Genomic DNA, 14898 nt, shown 5'->3' with positions numbered 1-14898 from the left:
GGGTCCTGGGATCGAGTCCCACGTCGGGCTCTCTGCTCAGCAGGGAGCCTACTTCCCTTCCTCTCTCTCTCTGCCTACTTGTGATCTCTGTCTGTCAAATAAATAAATAAAATCTTTAAAAAAAATACTTTCCGAAAAAAAAAATGTAATGGACAAATTCTTAGAAAATGATGAATCAATGATGAAATGAGTTTCAATGAATTTCTTAAAGCCCTTCCCTGATTGTTGCCTGGGAATCAATCATGAGCAGGTAGGGGCAGGGGAGGGGGGGTCCTGACAGCAGCACTAGGAGGCCTCACTGCTGCCCCCCCCGCCCTTAACCTCAGCAGCCTTCCTCCTGCAGCCTCGTCTCTGGAAGTGAACGTCAGATCTAGCCTACAAGTCCTGCCTCGAGGAAAGTATATTGTCTACACGGCCACAAAGAACCCGATTCAGCCTACACCAACTACTAGCATGCTAACTGACTGCTTTGGTGAGCTGATCCTTGAAATGCACTGAATTTACTGGGATAAGTGGTTAAATCCACACCTACAGGAATAGCAGGGTCAGACAATTAATGTCAGCACCAGTGTGGGGGACAGCAGTCAAGGGCGCTTAGAGGTGAATGTCACTTTCAAGGCGACCTCCTCGGACACTGAGCTGATGAGACCCTCGTTATGGGTGGCCAGCCCCCCTCCACTTGAGTATGCTCAGTGCTGAAGGGCTTGGTTCTTTGGAGCCCCTCGATCTCGGGTCTGCCCCGTTCGTGCAAGGGAGGTCTTACGTGTATACCCCAATAGCCTCTTAGCAATACCCACCACTGCTGAGTCTTTCCCTAAGAGACACAGGAACTAGCTGACTCCCTTCCCCTGAATGAGACGTGAGCTCATCAGAGTGCTTGCTGGGTTTTGGGGCGCTGTGCCCTCCCTGCCATCATCCCAGCTCCACGGCCTTGCCCATGTCCTGGCTTCATCTCGGTCAGAACCAAAATTGCAGGCGAGGGTGAGGGTTGACGTCCTACCCTGCCCGGCAGCTAAAAGGCAGAGACCTATACAAGTGGAATAATTTATTTCATCTTATTGTCTACAATTTTCTTCCTGTAAACATTTTCTGCGCCCTGACTTGGGCCAAGCAGAGCAGGACACAGAGGTACACAGACCAAGTTGCTGCGCAGAAAGAGCCCCTAGCTAATAGGGCAAAGGCGTCCCGAGGTGACAGTATTGGGAGAGAGTGGCGGCGGTTAGAGTATGAGCGAGGGTTCGCCTGACCTGGGGTACCAGGGAGGACGACCTCCCCCAGACCTCCACACAGACCCATGTTGACATAAGGGTCCCGCCCACTTGCTTCCCTGCGAGGGCCATGAACCAGCGCCATGCCCTCCCAGACAGGTGTCTGTCGCTCCAGACTCAGCGAGGGCTCCCTGCTTTCCTTGGTGTCGGCCCCCCTCGCTAGGTCCCCCCGCGGTCAGGCTTCAGTGGTCGCCATGCTTTCCAGATGCCTCAGCAAGTCCAATGAGGGAGGGATTGCTCCAGTAGCTTCTCAAGGTGATGAGGGAGGAGACATGGGGACCAGGGGATGATAAACGGAGGTGCTCAGAGGACGAGCCTCCTCCGGGAGCCTGACTGCTGGCCCAGGGAAACTGGGGGGAGGGGGGCCCTGTCACCCAGGCTGAGCCCCTGGCCAGGCATCAGCCCTGAAGGCCTGGTTTGCCCTTTTGATGGGAAAGTTATCATTCGCTGTGCTCTGCCTGCAGGTTGAAAAGACTCAGTCTTGGGGCGCCTGGGTGGCTCAGTGGGTTAAGCCGCTGCCTTCGGCTCAGGTCGTGATCTCGGGGTCCTGGAATCGAGTCCCGCATCGGGCTCTCTGCTCAGCAGGGAGCCTGCTTCCCTCTCTCTCTCTCTCTCTCTCTGCCTGCCTCTCTGTCTACTTGTGATCTCTCTCTGTCAAATCAATAAATAAAATCTTTAAAAAAAAAGACTCAGTCTTGTACTAATAATTAATTATCATTAATTACTAATTAGTAATTACTGATTACTCCTATTAGGCAGTAATCAGGAATCAGCAGGAGCATTTCTGCATGATTCTTAAAAATTCTGGGGGCACCTGGGTGGCTCAGTGGGTTAAAACCTCTGCCTTTGGCTCAGGTCATGATCTCGGGGTCCTGGGATCGAGCCCCGCATCGGGCTCTCTGCTCAGCGGGGAGCCTGCTTCCTCCTCTCTCTCTGCCTGCTTCTCTGCCTGCTTGTGATCTCTGTCTGTCAAATAAATAAATAAAATCTTTAAAAAAATTTCTGATACAACACACGACCTTTTTTTGGTTTTAGGATAAATTGTCCCCATGATTCCTTTGGCTGAGTTCCAGTGTTTCAAAAGAACATCGGAGTCAGGGTCAGAAAGCCTGGCTTTAAGTAAAGCTCAGGGCTGGCTCTCGGAGGCTGTGTGTCCTGGGGTAAGTGACTTCACATCTCTGAGAATCAGTCTTCCATCTGAAGTTGCCGTCCTCGCTCAAGGGAACACACGCGGTGTGGGAGCCGACACCAGACAGGGAGGGTTAACCAGAAACTGCTGAGGCTGGAAACGACAGGTGCCCTTAGCCATCTGCCGAGCCGCCCGGGGCCCGCTGTGTCTTGCCTGCCAGGGAAGCCGACAAAGCCATGATCTGATGGGAGACAAATGGGAAGCCTGAGGGGCTGTGTGCTTGGCATCAGGAAAGGGGCGCTAACGAGCTTCCCATCAGTGGGGCTGCTGCCTGTCTCTCCAGGAAGGTCCGTTCGGCAGGTCAGAGTAGCTCATTAAGACCATGCAGTGAACTCCCTCTGCTGTGACCGGCATCCACCCCATCCGTCAGGACTCGGGGGCGGGGGCGTGGCTTCCGCATATCCGAGACAGTGGGGGCACTCTTGCCGCTCATCCGTTTAACCTCGGACCTCTCCGTGGATCTCAAACTTCAGTAAGTGAAAGAATCCACCTGAATGTGTGTTAAAAACACGGGCCCCGTCTCTCCCACACGTTCTGATGGGTCAGCTCTCAGGGCCATCAGGGGTTCTGAGTCTTCAACACACACCTGCTTGCCTCACAGGGCACGTTTTTTTGGAAGCAGGTGGCAGGTGTCTTTCTGCCCCATCACCTCAACTTTAAAGAGAGAGAAAGTGGCCGAGAAATTAAGAGAGCGACCCAGCATCGCTCAGCTGAGGACTGGGAGGTGGTGGTCAGCTCCAGGCAACCCAGCGGCCGCTCCTCAGCTGTTCCGAATTCTCTCACGGATTCTGTAGTGTGACTCAGTAGCGTGGTTATCTGGTTTCCCATAGAATGCGACTCCCCCACCCCAGAGGGAGTAACCCCCCAGCAGGGGGAATTACCATTTGTTTCCCTCCCGGCTTATAGACTTGTTACGTTATCTTGTTCCCCTCCAGACACGATGCTAAAATCTAGTGTTTGAAAGGAGGTAGAAAACCACAAGTTCCATCAACACACACACACACACGCACACACACACGCACACACACACACACACACATTCCCCAACCCAGACACACGTACACAGACCCTCACAGAGATCCTGGCCACCTTGAGGCCCTCGTGACTTCTCTGAGTCAGGTCGAGAGCGCCTGCCCACCACTCTCACGTGGGTCTTTGTGCTCGTTTCCGTGGGCAGGTCAGGGCGGTTGCGTGGGAAGCGTATTTGCAATAATCAAAAACGGCTGTCGCAGCCCTCACCTCAGTGCTCCCAGCTTCTGTCCCATGGTCCAGGGTCTGCAGCGAAGGTTCGCCATGAGATCCTTCTGGAACTGGATATTCTGGAAGATCTGTTCTGGATCAGTGCTGTCCCCTGCCTCATCAGCATTAAAGCTGTCGTCCAAGTTGCTGAATGGATCGGGGCATGAAGGAGGAAATCTGATTAGTGCTGCTGCTTCCAGCAAAGATCTTGCCCAGGGCATGTTCAGCACCTTGCTGCCCCAGGTCGTCTGTGTGAGGTTTGTACGTGTGGGGGTTGAGGGACCCAGGGAGGCAGAGGGAGAATTTGGCAATCTCCGGCAACCCCGGAAGGACTCCCATTGGAGTCTGTCACTTTGATGGGTCGATGAAAGAAAATGGTTTCCCTGGAGGAAAGGTGTCATCAGAGGACATCACAGGAGACAAGAGGGGGCTTATGAACAATTCCTGAGCAGCTGCATCTCGGATGGGCAATCTCTGTTTCAGGACGATCGAGATCATCCGCTCATTTCAGAGACCGGGCTTCTCCTGTCCCCCAGCTCTGGAGGCAAAGGAAAGCAAAGCCACGCGCTGCCCTCCAGAGACCCTCCCTGCGTGCCCACTTCCATTCTTGCAAACCGAGACAGTGGAGGCAGAACGGCCAGCAGCGTCTAGAAACAAGAATGCAGCCGAGCAGGTTTACGTGGCGGATAGTACAGGGCAAGAGTTACTGTGTAGGGGAACCGTTTTCCACACATAGACGCATCTATTCCCAGGAACAATTAACGTGCTAACCCGAAGATTGCTAACCTCGTGATCAGCACGAGGGGAGTGTTGTGCTCTTTGCTCAACAAGTGAGACGAAATCGTTCCTTTGCTTTTCCCAGGTTCAGATGGTTTTTACTTACTCATAGGAGAATTTTCTCCAGTTTCTCCAAGTTAATGGAGGTTTTAATATAACTTTGTAAATATCTAACGGATTCGAACAGCACTACCCCCACCCCCTTCTTCCTAGCCTGAAGCCCTCTCCGACAGACACCTTATTTACTCTGACGGATGGATTGCGGGCTCTCGCTTGACATTGCCGACCGAGTCAACCGGGGGGACACAGAGAGCACACGCCCGTGGGCTTGGCCAGGCTGGGGTAGCTTGGATTCGGGTCCCCCGGTCAATGAGCAGGTGGCCAGCCCCGCAGTACAAAAGCCCGGAGAAGGGAGTTTCTGGGTCCATTCTGAAGGCGTGGGGAGTGGGTTGGAGGCTCTGTCCTCTGGGCAGCTGCAGCAAGGCTCTGGGGACATGGGCCCCCCTTCCTCCACACGCTTGCTTTCTCTGCGGGCGGAGGGCAGGGACACACTCACCTGAGCAGCAGGGACTCCTGGTACAAGTAGTGCTGGCCCATGTTCCTCCGGTTTCGGTGGCGCGGACATGCCTTGGAAGCTTTCATGGGGGCTGACCTGCTGCCAGTGACCTCTGGGGCCGGCCTCAGGGGTCCGCTCCCGCCACTGAGGAGGCTTCTGCCGGGGAGCTGCTCGGTGCTGGTCTGGCCGGTTCTCAGGAGCAGGAGTGCGCATCTGCAGCGAGTCCCCTGGCAAGGAGGCCAGTGCGCGTATGTAACGCTAAGGTGGCCTCAGCAGCCCAGATTGGCTGGAGTCTGGGCAGACGAAGGCGGGAGGCTTGGCCAGGCTGAGTGAGGGACCGCTAGGTGCTGCCCGGATCCTCACGTCTGTGACCCCTCGCACCCAGCGGGGTTCTGCGCTTTGCAAACTGCCTTTTGTCTCTTCCTGTGACTGGTGCTCACGAAATAGAATGCAGGCACAGATTTTTTTTTTTTTTTTTTCTCTCTCGTGTTTACCACTCAAGAAAGAGGCTTGCAGTAAGAACCTTGCCTGTGCTCTCAGGGCAAAGTCCAGGAGAGGACTTAAATCCTTTCTCAGCTTTCTTTTTCCGCTTGGACAGAAGCCACATCCCCCCCCGCCCAGGTTGCAGCACGAGTACTGCCTCCTCCCAGCCTGGATCCACGGGTCGCTGACCTGCCCTCTCTGCTTTATTTCTATCTATTCACTTTCCCCCCCAACATCATTTATAAGCGTATTTCAGAAATAAGGACACGCCCCCCCAACTATTTCAGCGTGATATGAACAAGACTCAAAGTAACGTTTTCTTACAGTTTACATTTTCTAAGTGTGGCCACGTTAATCAGCAGGATAATCCCACTGAGGCGTGGGGTGAGGAGGTTTACGAGGCCCCCTGGCCTCATAGACAAGAACTGGAAGAGAGTGGAGGCTCACTCCGGGTTCTGAAAACAGACCTGCTGCTGCTGTAAGAGGGGGTCCCCAGCTCGGGCTGCTCCCTGGGGACACATCAGCGGCTTTCCTAGGTAGAAAGGGTCCCAGTCCCCTTCCCACCCACACGTTCCCCTCTCCAGTCATTCACTGGGATTCTCTACCGAAACATTTATCCCGAAATCCAGGATTTTCCCACAGTTTCATGATATAAAACCCTATTTTCTGATTAACACACAAAAGGGCCTGTTTGCAGTTTGTACTCACTGAACAAGAAGGCGCAGGACTGGAACAGAAAGGTCCATTTCTGCTGAGCAGCCTGCCTGGTGCCCTAGAGACTCAGCATGCGGGGTGGGGGGAGAAATGAGCGGGTGGGGGGTCACGCAACGGGGCGAGAGAAAGAGACACATCCATGGGCAGCTTTAGGTAAGGGGCTGGGCACAGGCTGCTTTCTCCCCTGTATGGATTCCTCCATTGACTCATTAGCAAATCAATTAGATCGTTCTTTTTTTTTTCTTTTCTTTTAATTGAGATAGCTCTTAAAAGTCTACCCCAGGCTTCAGGGCCAAAGGCAAGCTGGAGCCCTAGCCAGGGTCCTGAGGCTCAGGGACTGTCAGACAGGGTGCTCAGACCTAGAGCTCAGGGCAGCTGGTCCCCCAGGGGGTGCCTGTGAGACCAGATCGCCTGCCAGTTTGCCTGGGGCCATGTGGTCTGATGCTCTATTTGGTAATACTGCATAACATCTGCACTGGTCAGACGGACAAAATAGTGCACGTAATACAATTATTTCTACCCAACACTCTCCCCCACCTTCTTTTTTTTTGCATTCTTTTAAAGATCTTTACCTAAGGGATTATTTCTGAGCACTTCAAAGATGTTTTTCATCCTACTTTTTCTGAAGGTCCTTCCGCATTAACATTTTGAGCATTTTGTCTCTTCCCCGCATATGTGTGTGTACAGATATGTGTGTGTGTGCGTGTGCATGCACATTTTAAGATTTTATTTATTTATTTCGTTTTTTAAAGGTTTTATTTATTTATTTATCAGAAAGAGAGAGAAAGGGAAAGAAACAGCATGAGCAGGGGGAGCAGTAGGCAGAGGGAGAGGGAGAAGTAAGCTCCCCACAGAGCAGGGAGCCCGATGTGGGGCTTGATCCCATGACCACCTTAGTTAGGATCATGACCTGAGCCCAAGGCAGACACTTAACTGACTGAGCCACCAGGCATCCAGAGATTTTATTTATTTATTTGACAGAGAAAGAGCGATCCCAAGTATGGGGCGCAGCAGGCAGAGGGAGAAGCAGGCTCCCTGCCAAGCAGAGAGCCCAATGCAGGGCTTGATCCCAGGACCCTGAGATCATGACCTGAGCCGAAGGCAGATGCTTAACCCACTGAGCCACCTGGTTGCAGTGACTATTTATACATTTTTCAGTTTTAATATATATGTGCATCTCTCACCTTTCCATCAATTTCATACCTAAAGCAAATTCCATGTTATTTTTCAATTGTTTGTGAATGCGTTTCACCAATATTTAGTGAAATATTTAGAACATGAAATTATTTAGAAATTTATTTTATAATTTTATAATAATTTTATAATTATTATATATATAATTTCTAATTATATATATAATTTTATAATAATCATGTTCTAAATAGAAATTATTTAGAACATGAAATACTCAAATGTTGCGCCATTTCTCAAACATCATGTTATCCCTCCACGTGTTTTGTTTTGTTTTGTTTTGTTTTGCCACCGATGACTTTTGGGCTTTTCCCATCATTTCTTTAGAATTAGTTTTGCAGAAGTGAACTGACTGGACCAAAGGGAGTATCATTACAGAATTCAGTCATGTTGTCAAACTGAAGTTGCTCTCTTCCCCTGTATGCGGATTTAATGGTTTATTATTATTATTACCGGTAAAAATGAGTTTTTAATGTGGTCAGATTTGTCTGTGGTCTCCCTCTGGCTTCCATGCTCTGATTTTTTAAAACTCCCTTTGAGGTCCACCTGCTGCCTATCCTGTCGATGAGTTCTAGTGAGTTCTAGGTGCGTCTAGCTGCTGCTCCTCCCCCACACCAGCCGGGCACTTGGGACGCTGGTTCTCTCCCTCGGGACTCGCAGGCTCCCGGAGGCAGGCAGAGGAAGTGCAGACAGGGGCGGGGGGGGGGGGGGGGGGGGGGGGCTGCAGCTTCCAGAATGCAAGGGGATCAATCACCTTTTGCGTGTTGCACACCCTCCGACAATTTCATCAGAGGTTTCAAGGGCTCTGGGTATTAGATCGGCGTCTGCAGAAAGAAGGATGACAAGCCCCTCAAATGCTCACAGTTGGAAACTTGAAACCCCAGAGATGATCCAATGTCAAAGTGAGCTAAAAACCATTGTTTCTAGACCAACTGCTTATAGAATCTTTGTGGGAGCAAAAGGAAGGTAATGAAGGCGGAGGGAGAGAAGGAACCCTAGAAGACCTATTTGAAGAACCTACAAATCCCTTTGAGCGGGGGCGGGGGAAGAGCCCAGATCATTTGGTTACACATCCCAGGAGGTCCTAATAGAAATGGTCAGATGGCTTGGCTTACAGGAACAAAAACGTTCATAACCTATGTCATCGATTAAATGATATTCTCCCCCGGCTAAGGGAGTTCTCTTCAGAGACAGTAATGCCCCTGAGCGCATCTCAGAGGAATGTAGACGTCCCTCGGGCCACGCCAGCCTCCCTTCTCAATGGCATCAAGTCCTCTTCTCTGCATTTTCCAAGAGAGAGATTTCCGTCTCGGAGACATACCCACACCCCCAGGATATTGCTTCAGGGACTCTGAAGCCTTGGCTTTGAAGTTGAGAGCTCTGTTTTCTGTCCGAAAGAGGCGATTCAGGTGAGGGCCTCGGGAAACGATAGTTTCCAATTTTCTGGGTGACAACTGAATTTGTCAGACTCGGAGCGGATGTTAGTTGGTGGTGAGTTGCTCACGAACTCAGCGGCTATGGAGGAGTTTGAAACTGACCAGACACCCTGAGATTGCCATCCGGGGTCACGTGCCAGGCGATGACTCATGTAGCCGATGAGCGTGTCCTCACACAGCAGAGGGGGGCCGGCTTGGCCTTGGCCTTGGTGGCCCCCCACACCCAGTGAAGACGGACTGTCCCCACCCCACAGACTCCCTGCAGACGAGCTGCTGATGGCCAGACGGGTGGCGGTCAAGACACAAATTCCAGAGCCCCCCGTGCTGCTCTGCAGTCGTGGCTCCTTGAGGAAAGAAGGGCTTTTGTATAGAGAACGCCATCTAAATGCATGCCCCGTCCTGGGACACGAAAAACAGAATCGAACTTGCTCGAACGTCGGATGAAGTCAAGCAGCTGAGCCCCTCATCAAGCAGGCACTTAAGACCTGGCTGTGATTCCTCTTTAATGATTTTTAGATTGCGGGCTCCCGAATATTTGGGGACGAGTAGAAAGCCCAGCGGACGCCATCTCTGGGCAGGGCAGCCTCCTGCCAGCATTTCTCCAGGTCCCTGTGGAGATGCGGGGGAGTAGACGGCAGAGAACGGGCCAGAGAGCATCTGCAGACGGGCCAGGACCACACAGCTGAGCAGGTCCGGACGGAGTGTCTTTGTCACCCACCACCCAACCACGAGGCGAACCCGGGTCCTGCCTCGGCCTGCGTGTGGCGTTCTTACAAACTTTCTTAACAAAATGATCTCCATTTTTTTTCCCCCTCAGTTTCACGGACATCCCTTTTCATCCTGTTTTGACATACCATTTCCTGTTTTATAATGATCTTTTGAAGTCCTTTTCCTTCAAGTGCAAGGCAGTTTCTCCTTTAACACTTACTTTACTTCCCCCAAGCAAGACTTAACAAACTGAAAGCCCTTCCCTGCCCCGTTTTTCTTCTAGAACTCTGTTTCCTTCATTGTGATTAAAGGGAATTTTCCCAGGTCTACCTACATCTCTGTTGATTTTTAAAGAGGAAAGTTCAGTTTTGCCCCATGTGTGTCCAGAAATAGTGTTCACGTGTGAGTTCTGTTCTCATAGTAAAATACTGTACATACAAAGTTCTCGAGGGTCTTCTTTACAAATCACAGATTTTATACTTTTGCACAAAAGCTGAAAACAAAGGTTTGCATATTACATCTTTGTCTAACAAAGACAGAATTTACTCTAACGTGTGTGAATGGAAAAAATTGAGTCTATCATTTGTTCTGTTTCTCCTAAGACTCCAACTCATCAACTGAGATCATTTGCAACGACCTTGGGAGCGCCAAATTTTGGTCGCTAAAAACAGTGTCACTGTGGGCTGGCTGGGTTACCCTGGAGGAGTCACAGACTGTCCACGAGCCTTTATGTCCCCTCCTGTGGGCCGGAAGTAACCTTGCAAGGTTGTAGATGCTCGTGTGGACGATGGGTCTAGCACAGTGCCTGGAACGTGGTCAGAGCCCCAAACCGACAGGTAGGTTTTACTGTTGTGTCTCTGATCATATTATCATTCCAACCCCACTATGAAAGCTTGGCTGGAATGGCTTGAGCTCAGTCATTTTATCCGAACCATTGTTACGACGTCGTTCTCACAATCATCAACCTTATTTTAACTTTAGCAGGAAAGCTGATGAGAACGGCGTCAAAATTATTTATTTCCTGACAATGGACTGGATTCGCGTAAGGCGTATTGTGAAGCTACTTGTTAATTCCAGGAGAGGCATGCTCTGTGTTCCCCTCGGTATACCCGTCTATACGAGTGAGACTTTGAGAAACGCCTTCCTCCTTCTGAAAAGCAGACAGACAAGCCCGAGCAGAGGCCGATCACCCGTGCGGAGTCTAAGCGGGTGTTTGCCCTCATTGCAGTCGGCTGTGGGCGAGGGGAGGAGGCAGCCAAGGCCTGGAGGCACAGGGATTCCCCTCCCAGAGCTCACGGGGAAGCCGGCTGACAGTCCAACGGACCGGGACTGTGAAACCGAGCATGTGGTCCCCGCCTGATTGCAGGAAGAGGAGAAATTTGGTAAGTGGTAATTTTTCTCGAAGTTCCGAAAGGACGACAGACCCTCACTGGTTACGATGGGGTCTTACTAAATTTCTACGCAGCTGGTCTGCAACCTGTGATGATGTCGACACATGGGATGGAAAGTGTCAGTGTGCCATCAAACACTGTCACAAGCAGAGACCTTCTGCCGTGAGTGGTGCGGCCCGGTGACACAGGCCTATAGCTGATTGACGTTGACTGTGTTTTCCTTCTGGGCACCGAGACTTAACCCCCCCACGCCAGCTGCTTGAATGTGGTTGTGATTCCCTTTCAGTGCTCAGGGAGAAGGAACAACTCCCGAGTGCCGGGAATTGGGTGGTGGCAGAGCGGAGAGAAAAGGTTCACGAGGGTGCAGATCAGGAAGCAACGGGACTGAGTAACCGTCAGTCCTGGGAAGACAAGCATCAGTGGGGGTGGGGAGCTGCGAGGAACCGTGGTGGGGAGCATTGGAGAATGACCCACTCCAGAGAATGGCGCTGGGACATTTGTCTGGTGGGGCCAGTTGGAGACAGAGCCATGGCGGGGCTTCTGGGGACCCCGTGAACATCATGTGCCTAGCGACTCCACTCAGCCCCCCTTCAGCTCCATGGAGAAGAGAGACGGCCGGCTGCTTTTCCTTGTTGGTTTAACCATACAATACACCATCCTGTAAACAAATTAATTTCCCCCGGGACTTTTGAAAGCCTCCTAACTACATTATCATTTTTCTGCATAAAGGAAGCTTAGCAAGAGAACAATTACGGAATGGACTTCAAATGATCTCCAAATGGTCATAAAGTGGAGACAGCCATCCACAGAGATGGGAGGAAAGCACGGACAACATTCGGCTGGCTAAAATCTGAGATGGTTTATTCTGAAAGCTGGGTTGACCCCTTCCTGTCCTTTCTATCTTCCGGCAGAAACCCTCTAGCATCCTCATTTAAACTTGTTCTAGTCTCGTCCTCTTGTCCATAGCCTTTCTGCTCTGTCCCCTCCGATCCAAATGTCAAGGCCAAAAGAGACATCCCAGCTTGACCGGTTCTGGTATGAGCTGACACGTCGGGGTCAGGGAGTATGAGTGAAGGTGCCAGAAAGGTATGGAACCAATGACCACATTCATCATTGAAGGCTGGCTTGTGCCTGGTCCTGTGCACTCCATTGGGGGTGAAATGAAAAAAAAAAAAAAAGAAAGAAAGAAAGAAATGCACGACCCTCTCCTTAGTTAAAGCCACGTGGGCCTGGCCGGATGACAGGCAGATCAGGCAGGAGTACTAGCATGGTAAGTCGTTCTACAGAAGGAGGAAACATTCCCTTCATGCAATTCGGGGCATTGGCTCGGCTCAAGAACTCCGCTGATACATGACAGATTAACAGGAGGAAAGCCTATACCTCTGACTGAATTTTTGCACATATGTAAACATCTTTGCAGGAGAATGAGCAGCTGCAGAAGTGATCAGAGAAGGAAGCTTTTATACCTTTTAGTCAAAAAAAGCAATACATTGGTGTGGAATTGATAAGACAAAGGGGTCTGGGCTGTGGGTCGGGAATGGTGACAAAGCAACAATGTCTGTGTCTTACCTGGGAACAAATGGGGGACAGAGGGTTGTCCTGGCACCTGCGGTTTCTCCAGCTCCTGTGATTCAAAGTGATCACTCTGCCAAAGTCGCCGATTTCAGAGTGACGGGGTCTGCGCCCTCTCAGCTGGGTGGATGCTTGGAACTCTAGAGGGTAGAAGAGAGGAAAGGAGTGTTGCTTTGTTGGGGCCCTGGAAGGTAAATCCCTGTTCTGAAGGCATGGCGGAGGCCAGCAGAGGGACACGGATAAGCCATTCAAGACTGAAATGCCTTTGGGCACCTGCAGGGCCTGAGGCGGGGGCATGGATGCTTAGACCCCAGGCCCTGAGAAGACAAAGGTGGAAGGAGCTGGAGTCCACGGTGTAGGTCTGGCAATCCAAGGAACCTAACTTGCTTCTCGCCCGGTGCGTCCCTAGGATCCGGGAGATGTGTTGGATGAAAGTCAAGTGAAGCCATCAAGCCTCACTCGCCAATTAAGCAAGAGCCTCACACATTCAATAATTCATCCTGTGCTCAGCACTTCCTGACATCGACAGCATGCCAGTCCCTTCGTGAGCCCCGGGGGACTCGGGGGGATGGGAAACCATCCGAGGTAACTGGTGTTGGGGTCTGGTGTTTGTTCTTCGGAGTCATGGCTTGGGTCAACCGTGAGCCCTAAGCTTGGACTGTCCCGCCATGCTTCTGAGGAAACGCCCCCGGCCCCCACCCCAATACAAGAAGCCAGCATTTCTCTTTTTCAGTCTGCCATTCAGGAACTGGTGACATCTGTCCCCTTTGGGCCTCAAAACTTGTCCCCTCCGTCTATGCAGTTGGACCGTCATTCCAAATCACCTGTCTCTTCCCTGCTGCCTCACCCGCTGGCCTGATAGTCTCACGAGGATGGTCTTTTCTCCTCTACTTGTGGGATCTGCGTCCCCCACGCTTTCCTGGAGCCCCGCATAACCAAACACAGATGGCCCTTCACCGCTGTCCTCTTCTAAGTGTGTCCGTCCAGGCAGAACTCCAAAGGGAGCCCTTCTCCCCATGTCTCCTCCCTTTGTTGCCCCGTTTCTCTCATGACCCCACCTGCTCCATCCCCACAGCTTAGCCCCCCAGCCCTACCAATTGCACCCTTTCCCAGCCTTACCTACAGGAAGATTCCTGGAATCGCAGGAAAATTGTTCTAGACACAGGTTTCTTGAGGAGGCATCTCTAGGTCTGTGATAATGGGGAGGGAAGGAGGAGGACAAAGTCTTGGCCCCCTTCCAGAGTTTGGGTTTGAAGTTGCAATGGAATGAGAAATTTCGAAGAGTTCGAACTTGATATTAGTAAACGTATGAGTGCCTCTTCATTGATTATGGTGCCATCCCCCCTCTGTTAGCAGATACTGGGAAGTGAGCTCGTATTTAGTAAGCATGCCCTTCCTTTCTCTTCTAGCTTCTCCATCAGTGTGGTAGGTACAGTCTTCAGAGAAGATGGGATCTCGGAGCCTTTACTGGAATTCCTCTACTGGTATTTGAACATCATTAACATTTCCCTCCGTGACCCTGTGGCTCCTGCCTGAACATCAGGGGCTAAAAGATCATTTTCTCCTAACGCAGTCCACTTAAATGCACATTGCCCTCATCATTAATCTTTCTTAATATGGATCTGAAATCATCGTTCTAAAGTTTCTACCCATGCATCCAATTATTATTTTCTGGAGCCAGAGAACTGACAAATGAGGATAGCCAGGTTGTAGGACACAAGGTCATGACAAAAACACAGAAGCGTTTTTGTATACCAGCAATGAATAATTGGAGTTGGAAATTGAAGAAACAATACCATTTATGATCGCACCAAATAAGGGAATATTTAGGTGTACATATATCAAAATAGATACATGAATTGTATGTGAAAAACTGTAAAACTAACAAAAGGAATAAAAGATCTAAATATGTGGAGAGATATTTCATATTCATAGATTGGAAGACACATTATTACGAATATGTTAATTCTTACCAAATTGACCTACGGATTCAACAACATCTCAGTTAAAATGCTAGCAAGCTGTTCTATATGTACCAATAAACGCATTCTCCAGTTTATATAGAAAGGCACAAGATCTGGAATAATCAACACAACACCAAAGAACAAAACTGGAGGCCTCACTCTACCCAGTTTCCAGACTTACGAGCTATGGTAATCAAGAGAGCACGATGCTGGTGAAGGAAGAGACATACAGATTAATGGGACAGAACAACATACAGAAATAGACCCACAAAAACAGTCAACTGATTTTCAACAAAAGAGCAGAGGCAATTCACTGGAGAAAGACCAGTCTTTTCTACAGATGGTGATGAAAGAGATGGGTGTTCATACATAAAAAAAAAAAAAAAAAATAGAAACACACCTTACACCAT

At 50.4% G+C, this 14898-nt stretch overlaps 1 protein-coding gene across 1 annotated transcript in view; it reads right to left on the bottom strand.

Moving 5' to 3' along the window:
• Positions 1–5115, bottom strand: part of TMC3 (transmembrane channel like 3) — a 34500-nt gene extending 29385 nt beyond the window's left edge. The window contains exons 1-2 of the mRNA XM_032836820.1: positions 5030–5115; positions 3697–3843 (exon numbers count right to left, since the gene is read on the bottom strand). Of these exons, the coding sequence (XP_032692711.1) occupies positions 3697–3843; positions 5030–5115 (233 nt within the window). The remainder of the gene's footprint in view (positions 1–3696; positions 3844–5029) is intronic.
• Positions 5116–14898: the final 9783 nt, after the last annotated feature.

This window comes from Lontra canadensis, unplaced genomic scaffold, assembly GCF_010015895.1.
Source record: "Lontra canadensis isolate GAN:19392208 unplaced genomic scaffold, GSC_riverotter_1.0 scaffold94, whole genome shotgun sequence".
Lineage (NCBI taxonomy): Eukaryota > Metazoa > Chordata > Mammalia > Carnivora > Mustelidae > Lontra > Lontra canadensis.
The sequence above is the reverse complement of the archived record's forward strand: the minus strand, read 5'-3'. Positions and strand labels throughout refer to the sequence as shown.